The sequence below is a fragment of the Microtus ochrogaster genome (assembly GCF_000317375.1).
Source record: "Microtus ochrogaster isolate Prairie Vole_2 chromosome 6 unlocalized genomic scaffold, MicOch1.0 chr6_random_2, whole genome shotgun sequence".
In the NCBI taxonomy this organism is placed as follows: domain Eukaryota; kingdom Metazoa; phylum Chordata; class Mammalia; order Rodentia; family Cricetidae; genus Microtus; species Microtus ochrogaster.
Window position 1 is genome coordinate 9,169,063 of NW_004949095.1, and position 24,109 is coordinate 9,193,171.

Here is a 24,109-nt window from a genome sequence, read left to right on the forward strand (position 1 = left end):
AGAGAGCTCTGGCCCTTCAAAGCTCCACAGACGATGCATTCATGGGATGTAAGTGTAGCTCAGTAGTAGGGCTAGCTAAAAACTGAGGATTTTATGTAAGCCAAGAGGGAAAGTGACCGATCATCAGCATAACAAAGCATAGGTGTGTCGGCTCTAACTCTTGGAATACAAGTGGGCATTGTGCCCATCATGAAGGCCTATGCCTTAGAGAAGCCCATCGCCTTCTGACATATGTGGTGTTTGCTTGCACTCCCCTCCTGCTCTGTGTGGTCTTGTTAAAAAGCCAAGCCCCATCAGGAGATAGAGCACTAGACAGCAGCTCCAGAGGTCCCTGGCCTGCTGATGAATAGTTAGGGTTGGAGCGTTGGTGCCATGGTTAGGAGCACTCACTTCTCTTGCAGAGAACCTAAGTTCAATTCCTAGCACCACCTGTGACTCCTACTCCAAGGGATCTGATGCCCTCTTCTGGCCTCTATGGGCACTGCAAGCAGGTGGCACAAAAGCAATCAGACACATACATGAATAAAACTAAATTTTGAAAATATAAGCCCCTTTAAAATCACGACCTAAATGCCATCGGGATATTTCCATAGGCTGTGGCCCAAGTGGAAGCTGTCCCATGCTATAGGGGATTACTGGGTGAGAAACCATCATCCTGACAGAAAAGGTCCAGAAACTGAAGTCCTTGGTCTCCTGAGGATAGAGATCACACACCAGAGCAGCTGCAGCAGAACCTATGTGCTCCACTGGGATTAGATTGAAACCGCATCTTGCCCTTTGGTAGCTCCATGGCCTTGGACAGGTTTCTTAATCTCTGATGGCCTCAGTTTCCTCAATGGAGATAGAAAGAATTACCTTGGGTTGTGTAACTCCGCCTTGATCACACACGGGGGGGGGGGGGGGGAAGGAGAAGAGACTTGTGCACTTAGTCAGACCTCAGCAAATGGTAGCATTCGGGTCATCAGATCGCCTGTTCTTGTGAAAGGTGCCAGGATGTTCGCCAGTGCTCTGTTTGGAGGCTTTGGCCTTCTGAAGCATCTAAGACAGAAGCTGGCTCAAATGAAGACAAGTGGGTGTTGGAGCTGAAACTAAGAAACTAAGATCTGGAGGTCAGGGGGCTGATGGGAGGGACAGGATAGGGAACGGATGGAAATAAGGGCAGCAAGATAGCAGAGAGAGGAGCCAACTGTAGCTGCCCTGCTTTCCTGGGAGCTGGTTAACGCGCCCTTGAAAGCAATTCAGTTAAAAACTGATCAAACAGGGATCAGAACAAATGGTCTGTTAATAAAAGATATTCTTAGAATACTACGCTGCTTTCACCCCTCGCGGTCATTTTAAGGCACCTATTGTAGTGCGTGCTTTGCACAGCACCGCCGGATGCCTTTCACCTGGTTAGTCACTCAGATGATGCTGTCCGTCCACATTCCACCAGGCACCGTGTCAGACTCAGGGCCAAATGCTGCTGCACCATGGATAAACACCCCACCCCGTAAGCCAGCGGGAAAAGCTGACCACAAGGCATAGGTGTGACTGCTCCCAGACCCTCCACCATGCTGGCCAAAGACACAAAGTCCGTGGCTACACATTTTCTGGCTTACAAGAAGGAAGGTTAGGAGGCATCATCCTTATGATCTCAGGGTGCCGACTTGCCATGGGCTGGAGAGTCTGTGCTTACCACATGAGCACAGCTGGGTGTCTCAAGGAATCAGAGAGTCATGCATGCCAGGGACTGTGCCTGGGGGTGGACAGAGTGAGATGAGCTGTTCTCAGGGCCTCTGGCACCGACCCTTTGGAAATAATGAAAAGGTGAGCAAAGGAAGGGGAGGAAACAAGACAGAAATAAAGAATAGAGGAATTGGAGACTCCAGACTTTTTTTTTTCACAATAGAAAAATCAAAGAAAGTCCAAATAAAGCCCATTTTAAACTCTTTTCTTTGTTCTTAAATTATTTGCTAATTATTTCCCGGTATCATCTTTAAGAAGAGGCTATCTCTGACTCTCCCTGTATGAACTACCATGGCTTAATTAATACCTTATTGATTGAGAGGTTGACTCATTTGAACCCAAAGTGAAATAGAGCTTTTTAATTTTCTCTTCTGCTGAACCTGAAATAGAGTGGACAGTAATTAGGAAGGGTCCCTTGTTATCTGGAAGTCCCGGCTACAATGGGCCCTTTGCAACTGAGCACATGGAAGGCAGGTGATTATTGAGAAGCTGATAAAACATACAACACTCCCAACTGCTCTCCTGATAATGGGATTTTTGTGGTCCGTTTTTTCCCTCTCAAAGGAACTCTGTGGCTGGAGGATCTGACTGGACTGTGCTAAGTGGCTGGGCAGCTATCATCCAAGTTCAGCTATGATCAATGCTTACCTTTTACACACTCTGTTCTGTTCCTTCTCCCCAGTGACCTGAATGACCGAATCATGTCCAGTCAGGTTCCCTTTTCTTTTCAGAACCCCTGGGTGAAGTTCATTCATTTAGATGGATACTGCCAAAGTCTGGGCATTCAAATAAAAAAGCCAGGAGAAAGGCCGTGTTCTCCTGCGGCTCGTATTCCAGAGGAGAAAGACAGCCTTTAAACATGTATATCTCCATGTACGGGAAATCATGTAGTTAGGGATGAGATGATAAAAGGAAAGAAAGGATGAGAGAAAGAGAGAGGGGAAGGAGGAGGAAGACGATGAAGATGATGAAGAGGAGGAGGAGGACAGAGGAAAGAATCAGAGTGAATGAGGTATTTCAAAGTGAGTCATCCTGCAAAGGCAATGAGACAAGATGCCAGGAGAAGGCCCTTACTGAGGTATCATTGCAGGAAATTTGAAATTCATTTGCAGTAAGACCTGAATGTTATGAAGTATTCATATCAAGTTCTGAGATTACATGGGCCAAGCAAAGAGATAAAAGTTTTGAGCGAGTAGAGAATCCCAGGATAGGACACAGTGAATGAAACAGGAAGGAATGCAATACAATGTTAGAGACAGAAACAGGGCTGGATGACAGAGACAGGGACCAGATGATGTAGACAGAGTACATATGATGAAAGCAGGGACCAGATGATGGAGGCAGGAGGCAGGTGATGGGGTAATCTGTGGGATATGATATAGCATTTCTCTTTCATACTTCATGTGATGGGGTGTCATGGAGCATAAGTTAGGGACAAGTGCACTCTGGCCTGTTCATGTGGTGATAACTAATTAGAGCAAGGGAAAAGTAGAGCCAGAAAGACTGGCAAAGGGGGGGAGGCTACTGCAGTAACCCAATTAATGGGGAGCAGTGATCTAGTGCAGAGAAGTGGATAAGTGTGGAGGCTATTTTGGAATTAGAATCCAGATGATGAGGTCATTCTTCTGCTTGGTTTAAGTGTCCACAGAAAACCTTTACATGTCAAATATTCATTACCACCTATTATATGATAAGAACAAAGCTAGATCTCCAGGCCAAACAGAGGAGTGAGAATCACTGTTTTCAGGAGCCGACAAGGTGAGTATGAAAAACAAGTCAACAACCACAGGAGTGTTTGAGTCTTATATAACCCTCTGCATTTTTCTGAATCCTTTTAATTTTTCAAAGCAAACACATTTATAATGCATTGAGATCAGGGCTCTGGTAGGTAATTGCCTCTGTGGAAACTCAGAAGAAAAAGCAATCATTTCATGGGGGATCTAGAGTCACACTTCAAGGCGAGGCCTGAATGGCCAGGAGTCCACCTGAGGAGTGGATGGAGGGAAGGAGGTGGGGAGACACGGGGCAGATGGAACACGGCAGAGCATTGCAGTGGGGAAAACCGGAAGTGAACTTAGTGATGAAAGGAGGCGCCAGTGGGGTAGAAGATAAGGCTGGGCGGAAAGGAGGAGCAGGGCCTCTGTGCTAAGCATGGTTTCCATCACCGAGGGTTAAGCAGTGGATACAAGTCACATTTAGAGTTTAGACAGATTAAGGGAGGAAAAAAAAAACCTAGAGACTCATTTGAGCACTTGGACAAATGCAACAGCAGTGACCTTAAAGAGGGCACATTGCTCATCTCAGGACCCTCTCCTCCTCTTCCCACACACAGGGCTTGAGTTCACTCCCCAAGGCCTGCTTAGAAAAGGCAAGGGTGCTACCTCCCTCACTGTTGGACATCATCCCCATTCTTTCTCCCGGAAGTGCCCCGCCCTTGCTGCTCCCGCCTTCTGGGGTCTTTGTATCTTTGTCACCCCCAAAGGCACCTCTGCAGGGGCCACTGTAATCATTTCCTTTGTATAAAGAGGACACGCTTGGGTTTCTTTCTCGGCTCACTTGTCTATTGTCTTCTCCCTGTGGAGAATAAGTTGCTCAGTCACATCTCTCCTGCCCACGAGTCGAGAGCAGTGCCTAGGATGCAAATCAGCACAGACACGCAACTCACTAAGTACTCTGGCAGGAGGAAAAGGGGAGAAGAAGAGACGGTAAAGGATAGTGTCACGTGAAGGTGGCAAAGCAGACGTGGGTACCATTCTGCACTGTTAGGTGAGGGCTATGAGAGGATGATGAAGAGATGGTTCTCTGCCTCCAAGTGATGCCCATTCACGAATTCCTGGGATCCTTGGATAGAGAAACAACAGTGAGTGGGAAATTTAGAAAGAGCCTCCATGTTTCAGGAAAACTAGAGAGAGGGGAAGACAGTCTCTTTTAGAGGCTTGCATATCAAAATTATTATATCAGAAACATGCTGAAATTTTAAAGGGCAAGCAAAATCATCATTAGCTGGGCAGCTGAGGGCTGTTTATTTTAGCCATCAAGTCTTTTTGCTTGAGGTCAAATCATCATATTTATTGCCTAGGTAGACTCAACAATGTAATGATATTTCATTGGTGTTTTAATCAATAAAGCTTGCCTGAAATTCAAAGAGTAAAACAGAAGCACTGGTCAGCCTTACAGACCAGGCAGGTGACACACACCTCTAACCCCAGTAGCCACACTAGTTTGCCATAGAAACCGAGCAGTAGTGGTGTGCGCCTTTAACCCCACCCTGCACTAGAGAGGAATATAAAACAGGAGACAGCTCTCAGACACAGTCTCATTTTGAGGTTTCTGGAGGCAGAATCACCATTTCGGTCTGAGGTAGAGTTAAGAGCCAGTGTCTGGCTGATTTGCTTTTCTGGTCTTCAGGTTGAACCCCAATATCTGTCTCTGGGTTTTTATTAATTGTGCTACATGGAGTCAGACACTCTACCAACTGGTGCAGTCATTTCTCAGACACTCTGCTGTCAGCTCCGTTTTACAGGTGAGAAAATCGAGCCCAGGGAGAGAGGTTGGCCTGCCCTGTGGCACACTTAATGAGCAGAAGAGCCAGAATTGAAGCCAGGACATCTGGTCTCAGAACCACCAGTCTAAGGCATGGAGGTAACCCATTCTTGGGCCAAAGTTGCTCTCAAGGAGCACTGCAGACCTAACTAATCATACGTGTCTTGTAAGTAATAGTCAATATGAACTGTGTTGGTTAGAATGGGCTCACTGTTGGTGGGGGCCAAAGTCAGTGGCTTCCCACAACAGTTAAGTTCTGCCCCATACTCATTCAGAGACATCTTCATCCCCACTGTCCCCGGGCCCATGCTGTCCTTCCCTGGCCATACGAGTATGCAGAACAAGGAGAGGACCTTGACCAGCACCATTCCCATGGCCCCTAGAAATATAAAGGGACCGCAAAGTCTTATGATCCACATCCAGAAAAGCAACACAGAGGTGGGCTTTTACAAAACACCTCGTAGGTGTCCGTTTTTAAGGACTTCTTTGGAGAAAGCCTGGCAAAGTGAACTGAGAAGAGGGAGATACAGGTTCTGGTTCTGACTGCACAAATTGTTCGTGGCTAACCTCCAGCAATGGACTCCAGACTTCTCACTAATGAACTAAAGGAGTCTCACCCGGTGGCCCATCTCAAGGCTCTTCTAATCCAGGAAGCACATTCTAATAAAGTAACCTTTGATCATTTTTAAGAACTCTAGGTACCGTAATCATTTCAATATTGATGATCTATTTGTATTTTTGTTCAAAATTTTAACCATAATTGCAACATTGATTCTAGAGGGAAACACTATCTATTTTCTTTCAACAATCAATTTCTAGTCATATATCGGATATGCATGCTTTAGGGCAGGAACAAGCCTCCAACTTTTATTTTAGAACTAGTTATGTGAAGCAGTACATTACATTGAAGAAAATGTTTATTTTTATAATGTCAAGCACTGGGTTTCAGGAACAGATATGATGTTCAGCATGTAGATTATTTGCCACAACCCAGCAGGTTTTGTTCAACACGGTTCTTCCATGAATTAGAGAGTACCTATTTATCCCAGGTGAGAGGGTTAGCACTGTCACTAAAATACAACCCAGGTCAGCAGAGTTGATATCACTCACTCAGGCTCTACTCTGTTTCCTCACAGCCAGAGATGCTTGCTTTGTGAACTGTGTGATGTCATAACCATGGGGGATTTTTTAAATTTATTTTTATTAAGATTTATTTATTTATTTTATATACAGTATTCTCAGTATTCTGTCTGCATGTATGCCTGCTGGCCAGAAAATGGCATCAGATCTCATTACAGATGGTTGTGAGCCACCATGTGGTTGATGGGAATTGAACTCAGAACCTTCGGAAGCGCAGGCAGTGCTCTTAACCACTGAGCCATCTCCCCAGCCCCACCACAGGGATTTTTTAAGATGTGTGGTTTGAGAGTCGGGGTGAGGATTGGGTGGCTAAGGTGGGATAAGGGATCAGAGATGGTGGGAGCCAGGAACTTCTCGATGGGATTCTTCTTCCTTCTTTGTGGATAAAAGAAAATGTGTATTTGTATATTTACACACACACACGGATAAAAAATGTATTTATATTTTCACACACACACGCACACTTCTGCCCATTCAGACTTCTCATAGGAGACCAGAACTAGAAGAAGAAAAGTAGAGCCAAGGAACACGTCCTCATGTTTTGTATGTTCTCCTCCTCACATCTGGAGAACATCTGATCCAGGCCTTTATCCCACCCTCTCCAATACGATCATCCTCTGTCCTGATGCCATTCTCTCCAAACAACTGGAATGGCCTCCCCACCTCAGCCTCTCCAGTCTGATTTCTCATGCCTGGGGGCATCTTTTTTACAGAGTCTACATTCTTTTTAGTCCCACTTGCTCTCACGGCACAGCACAGCCTGAGCCCAGCCCTGGGCGTAGCCCTGCAGCCACCTTTGGCTCTCAGAGATTCAATTCACCCTCTGAGGAATGAACCACACCCGTGTACTCCCTTCCACAGGTCCCAAAGCCTGGCCGCAAGGCTCGGGCCTGCAAATGCAGTCATTCTCCTGAAGTAAGCCTATGCACTGGCCTGCAAATGTGGTCACTCTCCTGAAGTGAGCCTATGCACTGGCCTGCAAATGCAGTCACTATCCTGAATTGAGCCTATGCACTGGACTGCAAATGCAGTCACTATCCTGAAGTGAGCCTATGCACTGGCCTGCAAATGCAGTCACTATCCTGAAGTGAGCCTATGCACTGGGCCTGCAAATGTGGTCACTATCCTGAAGTGAGTCTATGAACTTAACAGACCTCTAAACACCAGCAGTTTCCCCTAAGGTGACCTTCCTCTTCCTGGTCTCTGGATGCCTGAGTCTATAATTAAAGTGACAGACCTGCAGCATTGAAACCCCTTGTGAGGCCTCTTTTATTCGGTGGGATTAGGGGCTTCTTTTTGTAAATTTTTTGTTGCTCCTGAAATTATGATTAAACATTTCCCCCTTCCCTTTCTTCCCTCCAAACTCTCCCATATACCTCTCCTTGCTCCCTTTCAAATCCATGACCTCATTTTTTTTATTAATTGTTACATAATACATAGATACGTAATATGTAAACACAGTTTGCTCAGTCTGTACAGCAGTGGTGCTCCCGGAGCTGGGGAGATGGCTCAGCGGTTAAGAGCACTGGCTGTTCTTCCAGAAGTCCTGAGTTCAATTTCCAGCAACCACATGGTAGTTCACAACCATCTATTATGGGATCTGATGTCCTCTTCTGGCCTGGAGGCCAGATAAAAATACTTTTTTTAAAAAAAAAAACAGTGTTTCTCCACCTTCCTAATGCTGCGACCCTTTAATACAGTTCCTCATGGTGTGGTGACCCTCAACCATAAAATTATTTTTTTTGGCTGCTCCATAACTGTAATTTTGCTATTGTTACAAATCATAATGTAACTATTTGTGTTTTCCAATGGTCTTAAGCAACTCCTGTGAAAGGGTTGTTTGACCCCAAAGGTTCACGACCCATAGGTTGAGAACTGCTGCTGTCTGCTATCTGTATGCATGTCTTCAGGGCTAATCATTTGGTTCTGGATAACCAATCAGCATGCCCTTCCCTGGAGAAGACTATTGTTCCCGCTCTTGGAATTCCTTAGCTGTCTGTAGCTCTTTTTGTAGGGTTGAGCCCCACAGGCTTTCTCCATCTACTTTAGCTGCCCTTCAGCTCATTTTTAGGTGGTCATGTTGGTAAGATTTTATGTGTGTCGCTTCTAACATTCATAAAGACACAATCTCACAACAAGCTCTTACACTCTTTCTGTCCCCTCTTCCACAATGGTCCCTGAGCCTTAATTGCGGGAGTTGTATTGTAGATATGTTTGTTGGAACACTCTGCATTTTGATTGGAAGTGGTTTTCAGTCATGGTCTCCCCACCTGTTGCAAAGAGCAGGATTTTGTTTGTTTGTTTTTATGAAGGGTGAGGACTACTATCTGTGGCTATAAGGATGAATAATTCTAATGTAGTAAGTGTTGAACCAGACTGATTTAGAGGATATGGAAAGAAGACAGAATAAATCTTTTCCAGGAGGAGGTTGTTCTTCAGCCAGAAGGATGAAGGATACCAGTCTATCCTTGGGAGTAGAGACTTAGGGTACGTGGTGCAGAGGGTTGGGATTCTAGAAAAGGGGACTTTGGGAAATGGAAGATTCCATCTTCAAATCAGTCCCCCTGCAGTTTCAAAGTGACAATTACCAAAGGAGGCTGGGATGGTCACATTGTCAGGAGGGAATGTTTTCTAGAGAAAGGGAAATTTCTTTGTTTAGGAGGATACACTGTTCTTTGGACTCCCTTCCAGATCCTGATAGCCCATAGGTGTTATCAATCAAGTCAACTTTCCTGTCCAGTGTTTGTTTACTGGCCCACAGGAGGTTATTAGGTCCATAACTTTTCTGTTAGGATTTATGCTGGTTTAGTAAAGAAGCAGGTGGGGTTCTCCTCCAAAATACATGACTTCAATAGCCCCAGGTAGTTAGCTAAGTTTCCAGTACCAGGCATGGTTTCCTTCTTGTTGAATGTCTTAAGTCCAATATAGGAAACTGTTGGTTACCGCCAAGGTATGTGTGCTACTACTGCACCCAAATGTTTATTGTGTTGTGCTGACCATTGCGTGGTTCATAGTGTCATAGCTGGGTAAGGTTGCTAGTTGGGTTGCCTCCCTCCTTTGGAAGCTTCCTTTGATATTGTTGTGCATATGGAAAACTACTTGCTGTTCAGAAAAGTTAAATCATGAGCTTTACATACATGTATGGCTGGAACTAGAAAAGATCATACTGAGTGGGGTAACCCAATCACAGAAAGACAAATGTCACATGTTCTCTCTCATCTGAGGCTCCTACCTCCAAATCTTCAGATGTGAGTACATAGCCTAGAGTAACTGCAGAAACCAGGAAACTAAAAAGGGACCATGTCTGGGGTGGGAGTGTGAGAACAATAAAGAAGGGACTAGCTAGGTACAAATAATCTGATGGTAAAGATGAGAACAATGGAGGGGCACCAATTAGGAATCAGGACAGAGATAAATATAGAAGGAGGGTAACGTAACAATAACAACGTCTGAAAAAGTCATAAGGAAACATACTAGTAACAATTTACCAAAAAACTAAAACAAAAAGCCTACAATACACACATATCTGTACATAAATATGTGCATATAGTTTAAATGAAAATTTCCCGTCTGGGTTGACAATGCTCCCTCCAAGAACCAAAGACCACCCAACAAAACCCCAGTACCAGGTATTAGAAGCCCTCTTTTGAGCTGTTGGCCAAGATTGTCCAAGAGATTTACAAAACATACAACCTATTATTGTTACCCTGGGTTACCTTCCAGAGGTGGAAGGTAAGTCCCTATTGCTGAAGACATCATAATTCAAACGCAGGATCCAGAGGTCCTCCTCCCTGAGGACCAGCTTTTGAGGTAGTGCTTCTTTAACAATGAGGGTGGAGCTAGGAGGTTCAGGATGGGAAGCGAAAGCTCGGAGCTGGAATTAACCTGTTGTTATTGGAGAGAACCTGCTGTTTTATGGATCATGTTTGCATAGTTTACAGTTTACAAAATGCATAAAATAGGCTTGACTGTTTTGACCTCACAGCATTGTACAGATGCTTATTAGCTTCATTTTGTAGTTGAGGTTCAATAACTTGCTGTGGTCACGCAGGTTAATCTGAGGCTCAAATCCAGATCCTCTGGCTCTAGTACTGTGTTTCCCAACATCACCTCATACTGCAGAAAGAAGCTGGGGGAGAAACAACCATGAATAAAGATCTCTTTCCCTAGCTAGATACTACAGAGGATTGGAGAGATTGAGAATATTTTGTTTCTAGGGAACTGAAGGTAACTTTCCCCCATTCTCTCTCTCTTTCAAACCCAGCCCCACAAGCACAAACGTGTAGATTGACTGGCACCTATTGTTCACTTTACAAGAATAGATGAATGACGTTTCTATGGCAGTGATACTTGAAAGCAACAAAAGGATAGGCTCTTCCAAGTACATTCAGCCCAATGTGTGACTTCCTTTGCATACTGTCCCATGGAAGCCCTAACTTTTCATTCATACCACTGAGGAGATGTTTGATTGTTTCCCCGAAAACACTAATAACACAAAGCTCATAAATACTAATGAAATGCTATAGATTAGCAGAGCTCAGCAAGGAACCTAGGGAGCGTAGACAAGAATTCTTAGATTAAAAAATATAAAGAATACCTTTTAATCGAATTTTCCCCAGACTGGGCTCCTAAATGCTAATGAGTACTTTCTCTGACTGTGTGGAGAACTGACTCGAACAAGTACCTTTAAGAATGCAGAAGTGAATTATTGACTTAGCTTTAGTTGAAAAGAAATCTATTTATTCAAAGGCTAATTTAGGTGCCACTGGATGGACGTGTTTAAGACAAAGGAAGGAAGGTAGAAGAGCCTGGGACGTTGAGATAAATACATAATTCAAATGCATGCTTCTATTTCAGCCAACTAAGCAATCTAGGTGAGAATTTGCTTATTATATTTGTCTTTGATGACACAATCCTTCAATAATAATAACTGCCCTGGGCTCTAAAAGCTGGTGTCAGAAACTATAACTTTGTCATTCATTGCTGAATCTACTATGCCCAGCACAGACTCTGGCACAAATCAAATGTCCAATAAATGTTTGTTAAATGGATAAAGGGCTCTCTTTCAATATTTTACAGAGCCTCTCAGATCTGTGATCTTTTCCTAAATGTCAGCTCGGATCTCGGTGACTGCTGCAGCACTCCCACATAAGGCCCATTCTCCACCATAACCGCCATTTGCCCTTCTCACTGCTCTCCTGTCTCCGTCTCTCCCACTCCGGGCTTCGGGCTATTGGAAAGCACCCCGCTCTTCCATTCATGTTCTAGACATTGCGCTGCCTGAGCTTAAATATCCTTTTTGCCCAGTTCTCGATCAAAATCCTGTTATCTTTAAGATAATTTCTAAGTGGCTGGAAACTGTCCTAACATTTTTCATGGCTCAGTGTCCTTCCTCTCACGGACGCCCTTCTCCTCCTTGCAGCGCCCGGCACCACCCGGTGTACAACAGTCTATAAGTAATTGTGGTCTTGGTGTCACAGACGTGAATCACAGATACTGTGCAAGGAGCCCTTGGTCCCAGGACGGCTATGTTTGGGATCAGCTGAGAAGAGATCACCCAGATCCTCCCACAACAGAACAGAAAACTTGCTCTAAGTCAATGGTTCTCAACTCATGGGTTGAGACCCCTTGGGAGTCTCATATCAGATATCCTGCATGTCAGATATTTACATTACCATTTATAACCGTGATTAAAATTACAGTTATGAAGTAGCAACAAAACACTTTTATGGTTGCAGGGGGTCGCCACAACATGAGGAACTGTGTTAAAAGGTTGCAGCATTAGAAAGTTCAAGAACCACTGCTCTAGATGAACCAAAACATGCAAAACATGCTGGGTACACAAGACTGAGGCAATGCAAAGGGCTATGGAAGAAAGACAAGGGAAATTCAGAAGAGAAGTCCTTCGGGGTGGCTCAGCAGGGGGAGGAGCCTGTAAAGTTATGGCTTATGTGTGTGTGACTCAGGGGGTGCCTGAGGAGTTGTGGTATATGTGTATGTGGCTGGGGGAGGGGAGCTGTGGAGTTATGATGTGTGTGTGTCTATGTGTGTGTGTGACTAGGGGTAATGGAGTTATGGCATGTGTGTGTGTGTGTGTGTCTGTGTGTGTGTGTCTGGGAGTTATGGTGTGTGTGTGTGTGTGTGTGTGTGTGTGTGTGTGTGTGTGTGTGTGTGTGTGTGCGTGGTGTGTCTGGGAGGTGCTGTGGAATTATGGCTTGTACCAATGGTTAGTTTTCTCTCCAGGGAGCCTGGAGTCTTGAATCGAAATGGAGTCTAGGCAGATCCACATCATGAGTGCCCCCAGCCCTCCCAGGGACCTAGGCAATGCCCCAGTGAGAGGACAAGGCTTTCCAGAGTCCTTCTTACTGTGTTGCATGTTGATTTTAGTTTTGACTTACACTTTCTGTAAACCCGCACTTAGGACAGAATTGGGTTTTCTTCTGGGTTTCTTTATACATTTGGGAAGTGTCTCACACTGGGAAATCAATCTCTTTGCAGACTGCTCTACAGTAGAGTGTGATAAATGCTTAAGTCAGTCTGAGGAACAGCCAAGGATTGTAAGGTTCTGCAAATCCTGGGCTGCTTGCCAAAAATGGGTTAATTCCATACAAATGACTAGGAGGCCTGGAGCAAGGCCTGTGAACAGTTCACTCACTGGAGATCTGGAGCCACACTTCCCAGAATGAGTAAGTCCAGCTCTGCCACTCGTGTGTCTTGTGACCCATACCTCCATCTCTAGCTGAAGGATGGAGAATGATAGCACTCGCTGCACATGGTAATAATGAGTCGGTGGGAGTGAATTAATAGACGGAGCATGCCTAGAACAATGCCTGGCACATGATAAGTGGTTTTAAAAATGGGCTAAAATCATTGCTGTACTTTCGTGGCATTACTTTGGTTACCATGGGCTATGGGGTACACTAATAGATGCCAATCTGTACAAATAATACCACTTGGATTGAGGCCAAATTTCAGCAGAACAGGTCAGTGAAGCCACTGAGTATATAGGACAATTATAGATCATGTTATCCAAGAAATTATACCTCCTCTAGGGCAGCCTCTAGGGTACCTTGTAATCTACCACTGTGTGTAGAGCACACCTTTAGCTTCCAGGAAACAGAACCAAACCTGAACGAATCTAGAATTTGGAGCCCGGGATACACAGGCCTCCTGGCTCACCCGTCTATAGTCACAGCACGCCCTATTGCTCATTTCAAAGACTCCCCAACCGCTCAGGAGTCCATAGCTGGGTGACAGTAAGTTCAAGCCTATATGGTTGACCTGTGGAGACCCTGTTGGTCAGCAAAGTACCAAGAGAAATGCAATATAATTCACGTCATTATCATCCTCTGCTTATCAACCTTGAGAGGATGCTGGGTTTATTATCCAAAACTCTGGGTGTCCCCTACAGCGCCATGTAGCCTCTGACATCCAGCTCCACCAGTCTAGACCTCGCATCTGTCATCATCAAATGAAAGAACTGGACAGAAGGCTCCAGCCTGGGAACCAGTTATTCTTGTTATTTGAGTCCAGGGTAATGTGCTACACAGCAAGGGGTTTCCTCCATTTCTCTGAATCATGTCTGTTCTCAAAGTTATCTCTGAATACGAGAACCTGTGAATTCCAGAATCCATGGGACCTGATGAGACTTTACACCTGAGACCTGCTCCCTAAGGTATGTGTGGAGAGGAGGCAGCACAAAGAAAGAGAATCTACTTATACAAAAATAGGAGGATGACCCCTGTCTCCTGAGCTTGGAATAGGGGCCCCATGCCAGTTCCTAAGCATCAGTTCCCAGGGGCTTTTAGGCTTCTCTCCCCCAAGGAAAAAAGGACCAGGTAGGGAAGAGACTGGGAAGGTTTGTTTGGAAGTAGCAAGTGGGATGATGAAGACAGAGAAGGTAGAGAGCAGAGAGGACCAGACACAGGAGTGGGGTGTAAGGAGGGGGGAAGTAGGGAGTGGGGAAAAGGGCAAGCACCCAGTGGCAGGGATGTGGCGAGATGAGGACTGAAGACTCTTAGCTGGGAAGAGGAAATGTCTTCTTGTGTATAAGCTCTGGGAAGCATCACAAACGATAAATCATACATGAAGTTATCATATGGGAAACACACGCTCATTACCTGCCAGGTGAACTACGGTTGAGAAAAGATTGAGATTTGTCACTTTAGAGGAGATAGGGGGAGAATTAACCAGAAAACACATGGTGCACACTGATTAATCTGTCCAAAAACTGCTGAGCACCTAGTGTGTTCCAGGTCTGATACAATATTAAATTTTTGTACTAAGCCAAATATCATGTGTGTATATTATGAGAATGGGTTAATCGTTATTGACTCATTACATTACACGGACTTTGTTTATTGAGCCTCAATATTTCAAAAAGCTCCACAAATCATTGATTTCTTCTCCTTTCTAAGCATAAAACCACTGACACTAAAAATGAAGGACCATCCCCTCTGCCTCTCTCTTGAATTGTCTGCTTTACTCTCTCCAGGTGCTCCTGGTGGCATGCTCAAGCCCGAAGCCAAAAGAGGAATCAGTTACAAGTGGCCAGCACTGTGGAGCCCAGGGCTTGCTAGGTAATTGGGATCCTCTGGCCCCACACTAGCCCAGCACCATGGAGAGAAATAGTTCCTTCTTCAACTCTATCTGGGAAACCATCCGGACCAGACACGAAAGGGGCATCTTCAACACCGTCTGCCTAGCTGTCCTCCTGGGGCTGCCCCTGGTTGTGGTTCTTACACTCCTCTTCATCTGCTGCCATTGCTGCTGCAGCCGGCCACCCAAGAGCGGCCAACAGCCAGACCCAAACAAGAAGAAGAAGAAAAAGAAGAAGAAGAAAAAGAAGGATGAAGACCTCTGGATCTCTGCTCAGCCCAAACTTCTCCAGATGGAGAAGAGGCCATCATTGCCTATCTAGTGAGCAAGGAAGCAGAGTGTCCTCCCCTTCAAGCCCAGCCTCCTTCTAACCACTGAGACTCAGGAGGAGCCTTAACAGTGATGCACTCACTCCTACAGATTACTTCAACCAAGGAGCAAATGTCAGACCCAGCATCCCAATGGATGGGAGCATATGGACAATTCTTCCACTGTCTTGGCAGCTATGCGTCCAATAACAGTGACCTGTGTTGTAGTCCCAAGCATGTATTACACTGTCTCTGGTATACTCTATCACAAAAGCACAGAAAGCATGTATACATGCACTTTAGATGGAGTCTGAGTATATACACACAGCCATTGTATGTATGTATATTTGGACAGCAGGTACGTGGAATAGTATATTCTATTTATCATGTGGCCATTTAATATGTACTTTGCTCAAATATACATACTTGCAGAAATGTCCTATGGGAAGACATGTCCAGATTTAGGCACGTTTGAACAATTAATAACCATGCAAGGCTATGTGCTGTCTATATGCCATTCAGGTTGGAGATGGGTGCTTTCCTATTCCTCTACCGACATAGTATTTTACTGGAGATACATTTGAACATTCCAGGAACCTGGTACAGTCCCCCACCCCAGTGTGTATTGATACAGACATAGACAGTGGTTCCTAGATGCTTCTGACCTTTCACCTGTGCCTAAATGTTTAAAGTATGGTTCCAAATCCATTCAAAGCTCTTTGCTTGCAGCTCATGACAAGGTTCTCATTAGCACTGGCAGGTGTTTAATGTGGTCCCCCAAGACCGCTCGGGGACATCACCCCATAACTACTCAGCAAGGTGCCCTTTCCTAAGCAGTGATGAGCAGCTCTTGGCAGTGACTACTAGAAAGCCATGGAAACCCATTTATTTTCTTCAACAGGCTGCAGTTATGTGCCCATGCAATGTATACACAGATAGTACGGGTAAGGAGATGCCCCATATGAGCTAGCTATGTTCTGTGTGGATGAAGGTTTCCAGAAGGGAAAGATGGAAGGTCATCCCAAGTCCAGTTTCAAAAGCAGCGCACACCTCGGAAGCAATCCCCTGTACTTGTAGCAGAGCATGGTGTGTTGGAGGTGGGATACAGAAGCCATAGTTTAAATGGAAGATTAAACTGTAAAGTCATTCGTTGCTATTTATGTTGATGCTCAGGCAAATATCTTGTATACAGTAGGTACTCGTAACTGGATGGTTATACAATGATGTTATACTTGCAATACCTCACGGTTCCCCCCAAGTGACCTGCTCTTTTAAGATACCCCACTAACTGCTACAAAAATGAGAGTACATATTGAGAGCAGGGTTGTGTTGACATATGTGCCCTGTGGTACCTGAGGACATGCCTACAAGCTCTGTTCTGAGTGGCGGAGAGCCTTTCCTCCCCCAGGCTACAGCTAAGAGAACAAACTGTTCGGTGTTTTGATTATACTGTAGCCACGTTATGAAGGCAGAGAAATCCCGAATTTGGAAATGGGTTGGACTCTTAACACCTCATTTGCACATGTACTGGGGAGCTCTTTAAATATTTTCCCCCATGGAGACCATTATAGAAGAGTGGCAAATAACTGTCTAATTAACGGCATATTCAAATTTCAATAGCAAGAAAAGCCCCTGAATGTGATGAGGCTGGGAATGGAAAGCTGTACTCTGCTTGCTCACGTGGGTTACCTGGTACTCATGATGCTACTTCAGGTCATTAGAGGGTGGCTAGCTAGTGGTGGCTCTCACATCCGGGTCTTCTACCAGATAGGGTAGTCTTACTCACTCTCTCCTCCAAAACCCCAATGTCACAGGCCTCTTTGACCAGAGCAGCACTTCCTGATTCTCTGCCCCTCTGTCACGTGGGGACCTTGTTATAGTTCACCTGGCTGTCTGCCACATGTCACACAATGGCCAGGCTTCTCCGCATACCACATGCCCCTCTCTGTCAATTACTACCCATTAGGTGCCCTTCCCACCTCTAACTCTCAGTCTCCCTAAGGCAGAAGACTTGGGTAGAGGTGGAGCCAGACAGCAAAGATGGTCTGCAAGAACGGATCACCAGCATCAAGGACCACACAATCACCATGGTTTCCGTGACAACTGGCTGACAGTTTGAATTAAGACAGCAGTCAGTTGTCACTGACACCATAACAAGGCCTCTGTCTCCAGGCACAGTGTACCTACTGCTTTCTGATCAAATGGACTTGAACCAGTTCCTGTCACGCAGCACCCAGAAAGTCAATTCTCAGTTGCTTCCATATCCTAGAATCCAGGAGTCCCAACCCTGATTGGATCACCACTTCCTGACCCCTTCCCCTCACAACCTCTCTGACAGCCTTTGTAGAACACCTAGGATGGTGATAAGCCCCTCCCATTGTGCTGGGGAGCAGAGGCCCAGAGCAGAGCCTGGTGTCCTGTCTCGCTGCTTCGCTCTTCCATCCTTCTCTTACAGCTTCTCCCTATGCACACCAGTTCATTCCTCATGACTCTCCACCTCTTCCCCCTTGCAGTCCATCCCAGAGCTGCCACAAATAGTCAAAGGGGGGGGCGGCTCAGGACCTGTGTCTGGGACCCATCTGGGGAGGGTGAATCAGTGGAGAACATAAGAGGCTTCAGTGGGCTGATGGCTCAGCAGTCAAGAGCACCTGTTGCTCTTGTCGAAGACCCAGGTGCCAGGCACACACATGGTGCACATGTACACCTGCAGGCAAAACATGTGTACACATAAAATAAATCTCTTAAAACTTTTTTCTGAAGAGGATTCATAAAGAAGAAGCCTTCTAAAACTGGCATGGGCTTGGGGACAGGGGTCCCCTGTGCTGGTCTTCTGGTCTACACTCAGATGTGGTCAGAGGGGTGTTTATCTAAGTGGATTCTTTTGATTTCTTGGGAGGAGGAAAAAAGGAACAGGAAAATGTAGAGAAAGAGCAGTCACTTTTTAAAAAGAAGAATATATAAATGATCAAAGTTGTACAGTATTTTCCAGTGTCTTTCCTGTAAAATTAAAATCACAAAGTTTATTTAAATAAATATTTTAAAACTGAAATCCTCCTTGCACGTTGGAGTAAGCTGCTTGTTGTCCTGTCACTGAGATATTCTCACTCAGAAACCACAATGGAGGGATTCTCCCTGATTGGTCACTGCCCTCCCAGAATCTCAGGGCCAAGGACCAGGAATGTGGCTCCTCTCCCCTCTTTGTAAAGCAGACAACCATGGAGACTGAACTGGGCAATGATGGGTACAGAACAGCATGTGATACTACCTGGAAACACTTAGAAAACATTTCTACAGTGTCTTCTTACAGGAAAAGGAAGAAATAGTACAGATCTTTTTTAAAACAACAACAACGACAACGACAATAAGGACCTCTGGGTTACTCTGTGGCTGTGAAACACAGGAGCAAGGAGCCCTGCAGTAGCTGTGAGGGACACAGACACGTGTGTCCATATGCATGTATTTATATAAGCACATACGCCCTTTTTCTAAGTCAACCATGACTTTGCGCTGATGATCAGGAGATGAAGTGAGTTAGATGCTCCTTATTCCTCTCTCAACCATGCTTAGCTTGTCATTAGATTAGAAGCCACCTAGAGTGCTGGCCAACCAAGCAAGATGGTGGAAATGGTCCCTACCAACATGGCTCAGTCTGCCCTCTTAGCCACATGATAAAATAAATCACTAAAATAAATCAAGTCAAAGTCCAGAGCTCAATTATGCCAGCCCTATTTCAAGTGTTCAATAGCCACCCCATGGCTAGGAACACCACCCTACATGGCGTGAGGCTAGTATCTCGTGGAAAGAGTAGGCAAATGTTTGTGAACAGCTGTGATGTTTTAAAGGGGCTTAAGACGGAAGCTAGCACAGTGGCGTGTTTTGCTGTCTTGCCCAAGGCGGGCTGTTTCACAGTTTCAGTTGATTCTTGAGCTCCTTTCCTATCACCACACATCCACGGCAACCAGGGAGTGGAGTCTTGAGTCAGCCTGCTATTCATTCCTCCAGGACCTTGCAAAACTTTCCAGTGCCGAGGAGTGGCTGCATACCTCCCAGGCGCAGGCTCGGCGCAGGCTCCTCCCAGGCTCCTCCCGGCTCCGCCCAGGCTCCTCCCAGCTCACCGCTCCCCCGAAGGCCCCTCAGCTCCACCTGCCCAGGCCCGCCCATACTCTGGGTGAGAAATGGAGTTACACAATGTGATCATCCATTGGTATTCATAACTCACTGGAGAACTCTACTGGCTGTTTGCCCTTTGGTCTTAAGATTGTTATTGAATTCAAAGTCACAGGCAAACAAGACTGAACAAATAAATCCCTTGAACAATTTACTATATCTGTCATAGGTTCAACTTATTGAGATGTTTTCAGATTCCCATGGGGACAAGTGTCACACTTTATTTAGTAATGGCAGTGCATACACATGAAAATATTTTAACTTTTACTATGTGCAGAGTCCACTGAGTCCCAGTTATGAGACTCTGTCCTGAGGGGTCACAACCCGCCTAAAGGAACAGACCTCAGCAGTACAGTGTGTGGAAGGAGGGGGCCACTTGTTGGTTCCCAGCCACTTAGCCCCAAAATAATCACACAGAAACTCTATTAATTAAATCACTGCTTGGTCCCTTCGCTCCAGCTTCTTATTGGCTAACTCTTACATATTAATTTAACCCATTTCTATTAATCTGTGTAACGCCACATAGCAGTGGCTACATGGCTTCTCTCTTACTCTGCCTTCTTCCTCCCAGCCTTTCCCCGCCTACCTCTATTCTCTGTGCAGGCCCAAGATAGTTTCTTTATTAACCGATGGTATTCACAGCATACGGAGCTAAATCCCGACAACAACAGTATGCTCATTGCATCTCAGAGGGACACACACACCAAGGCTGGCATGAAGTCAGGCTAACAAAGACTTATGCTGAGGTTAACTGAGAAGGGAGGCCCACGCTGGCAGAATGGATGGGAGTCCCTGGACATTGTGGGCTAGGACTCGAGACTAGGATGGTCCAGGTCCTGATGGCCACACAAGCGCTCACTGTGTGATGTAACCTCCCCATTAAGACGTACTTCAAAAGTTAAACAGAAAGAATTCACATAAAACATTTAGCACAGGGCCTGGTTTATGGAGAGCGCTCAAGTGTTGTTAACGTGGCTAGAAGGAAAAGCACGGTTGGTATTCTAGAAATCAAAGGCAAAACTTCCGGAGGAGAGAATCAAATTATCCCCTTGGATTTCACTCACCTTTCTCTTTCTTCTGTTCATCATCCCGTTGACCAATCATAGAAAAGCAGCCTTGGAACTGGCTAGTTCTATGCTCCTGTTGAGGAAAAGGAAGAGTCAAAAGTGTGCAATGAGAATATAAAGTCTTAAGCTCCGAACACTCCACCTACCATTCCAGAGGGCCTGCTAGCATATAGGGGGCATTCATGGTCACATTCGGTTCCTGTTTCACAAATAAAGAAAATAAGACCCCAAGAAAAGAAGCCAGCATACCAAGACATGAAATGGAGACTAGAGTTTTCTTGCAGGAACTTCATGGGTCTGGTCATAAGTCTGTAAGCCTCCAAACGTCCCTTTCATGTGTTCCACAACAAGCTCCGCCTCCTTGGCCTCTCCTAACTAAACCAAATGCTCTTTCCTAGCCAAAACACAGAACCACATTCCTTTAGTTTTCTTTAAACTTACAATGCTGGACTGGAGAGATGGCTCAATGGTCAAGCACACTTGCTGTTCTTGCAGAGGACCCAGATTTGGTTCCCAGCTACACATGGCTGCTCACAGCCATCTGTCAGTCCAGTTCCAGGACATCCAATGTTCTCTTCTGGCCTCCATAGGCACCAGACATGTACTGGTGCATATACATATATGAAGACTAAACACTTGTGCATGCAAAATAAAATAATTAAGTGTCGGGGTCCCATGCCAGCCCGGGCCCTAAATTATTTCTCCGGACTAGAGGGGAGGTGAGGGATTAAAGACACAACTCACATGGCTTTATCGGGAGGGAGATTCTCAGTGGTCCCTCACGAAATCCTGAGTTCACATCCTGAGAATTCCTCTGCATTTATTCTCCAAACAGAACTAAGGGGGAAATTCATTAGCCTTCTGTTTCCTAGGTAACCAGGTAAATGGCTGTGGTCATGTCCACACCTTTGACCACACCTTTTTTTTTTTTTTTTTTTGATTTTCGAGACAGGGTTTCTCTGTAGCTTTTGGTGCCTGTCCTGGAGCTAGCTCTTGTAGACCAGGTTGGCCTTGAACTCACAAAGATTCTCCTGCCCCTGCCCCCGAGTGCTGGGATTAAAGGCATGCGCCACCACCGCCTGGCTGGCCACACCTTTCTATGCCCTTTATCACGTCTCCCTATCTTCCTGCTCTGTATGCCAGCTCTGTCACATAGGCCGGATTAACATCTTTTCAGGCATCCTCCAAATTGCAAAGAAGGAGCAGAAAAATATCCTGACCCTTTGTCAGGGATCACAACAGGCTAGGTGATCATCTCCTGTGCGGCAGATGCAAGCCGTGGCCTGGGATTCTGGTGGCCATACCATGTAGAAATATGGGCCTACAATTAAGTCTAAAACAAATCTTTTTACAAATTAAAAAGCTGACAAAACAAATGTAAAATAACTAAAATTTACAATACAACTTTAGAACTATTCTATCTTTGCCCTTATTTATATAGAAGTCCATCTATTTCTATAATAAGCAGGGGATTATGGGAACTGGGAACTGGAACCCAAGGCATCCACAGAAACAATCCACTCACAGAGGTACTTTGGGAAGAGTTTGGAAATACCCCTGGAACTGTCTATCCACTGCCCAGCCCAGTACATGATGGTAGACGGGTTGTGGGGACGCAGAGTCAAAAATTCCCTTCCAGGGAACACCTGCTCACCTGTTGTGTTAAACCAGGAAAAACACTGCTTAAGCAACCACTAAGTTCAGGCTGAATGCTGACTGGACCCCACTGACCAACTCTCCAGAGGTTGATACTCAAGAAAAGTGGGGCACCCCTCTAGAACTTTCCCTTCGTGGAGTAAAGGTTCGCTTGAACCGAGAGGCACCTGGTAATGCAACACTGCCATCTCCTGGCAAGACTGGGTATAGCAGGCCTCTTGGCCCTGGCTGCAGGCTCCAACCGTACTGATCGGCTCCCATTGACATGAACTGTTGATCCTCTCCAGGACCCTGGTGAAAGGCTTAGCGAATGACCTGTAATTTTTTTTTTTTTTTTTTAAGTAGAGCTGGGGACATTTTTTAGTAACTAAGTTCCACCAGCAGCTTTTCACCATCTTTTCTTTGCATGTTTTCTTGTCTGCATGTCATTGCTTTGCACAACCCACAACCGCTTTCTTTTTTCTTTCCTTGATCACAATTCTTTGAAAATCTCTGACTCTGTGTATGTGTTTCTTCTCTCTCTCTCTCTGACTCTCTCTCCCTTCCTCCCTCTCCCTCCCCTCTCATTTTTCTCCCTCCCCTGCAGTATTTTCTAGCCTTTGTAATCTTTGAATCCCTGATAATTCTAAAATATAAAACAGAGTGCTTGAACTCACATGACAAACAAAAGTGCCGCGCATTTCCAGAGGAAACAGCCATGACATGCAACTAGTTCCAAGCTCTGAGGTTTACCAGCTAGTCTTTGAAAGCGATCCGCCTTAAATCCTGCTGACTCCACAGATCTCTCCCTGACACAGGACAAGGGAATCATTACCTCTTGCCTGAGCTATTACAGCAGCTGCAGCTGGTCTGGGAACCTCCATCCTTTCCCTATGTACCCCGCCCCCAGCCCTTGCAGGTGGTTAAGGGGTACAGGGTGCTCTCAGACAGGAGGAATAAATTCCGGTGTTGTGTATCACAGTGGAGTAACTGGCTGGAGAGGATTAAATGTATATTTCAAAATAACTAATAGAGAAGATTTTGCATGTTTGCAACACTGAGATAGGATAAACGTCTGAGGCGATGCATATGTCAGTCACCCTGATCTGATCCTGTCACATCGTATAAGCACACTGAAATGTCACACTTTCCCCATCCTTATGTGCTGGTTAAAAACAGCACCAAGAGTAGGGAAATAGCCCCGTGTTGGCGAAAGCAACTAGTGCTCAGGTGTGAGGCCCGGAGGTAAATGCTCCTCCGTGTGGCAGCCCACCTGACGTCAATCTTCACACAGAGGAGGCAGAACAAACGGACTGAAACCTGTGAGTCCTGGGTTCAGAAAGAGGGCCTGTCTCAGTAAATGAAGGAGAAAGAGAGCAAGGGAAATGCAGGGTAAACTTCTGGCCTCCACACATGCACGCCCAGTCATGTTCTCTCTCTCACACACACATACACACACACACACACACACACACACACACAATTTTAAATAGTTTCCAAAAAAACCCCACTATGTTGCCTTCTCCATCCTGTCACCAAACTAATGTTCCCTAACTACAAGCCTGCCACATCACTTCAAGGTTTCAAAAGCACTGGTCACTCCCTTCCGTCCAAAGGCTTTTCATGGGGACAGTGGCTCTCCCACCTGGGTCCTTGTTAGAGTCCCCTAGGGAACTCTGAAAAGCTCAGATGCACAGAACTCACCCAAGACTTTCAGAAGGGACTCTGGAGTGAGCAAAAGGACACACATCAAAGCTCACACCGGCGCTGACGGGCAATGTGAACAGACAGACAGTACAGCGTTGCAGCAAAGAATCCCTGCTTGTCCTCTCCACGGGTTCCCTGGTCTTCTCACCCACTGAGAAGCCATGTTGCCTGTCTCAGGCATAGCCTTACTCTCCCAGGTGTCTGCCTTTCTAGGCCTGA

The 24,109-nt window shown here is 45.6% G+C and overlaps 1 protein-coding gene across 2 annotated transcripts in view; it reads left to right on the plus strand.

The window, feature by feature from the left end:
- The window catches only part of Kiaa0040 (KIAA0040 ortholog), a 35,297-nt gene extending 16,976 nt beyond the window's left edge, over window positions 1-18,321 (plus strand). For both annotated transcript variants that reach the window (XM_013352500.2, XM_026787580.1), the window contains one exon: window positions 14,903-18,321. In XM_013352500.2, the coding sequence (XP_013207954.1) occupies window positions 15,026-15,328 (303 nt within the window). In that variant the 5' untranslated portion in view covers window positions 14,903-15,025 and the 3' untranslated portion in view covers window positions 15,329-18,321. The remainder of the gene's footprint in view (window positions 1-14,902) is intronic.
- Window positions 18,322-24,109: the final 5,788 nt, after the last annotated feature.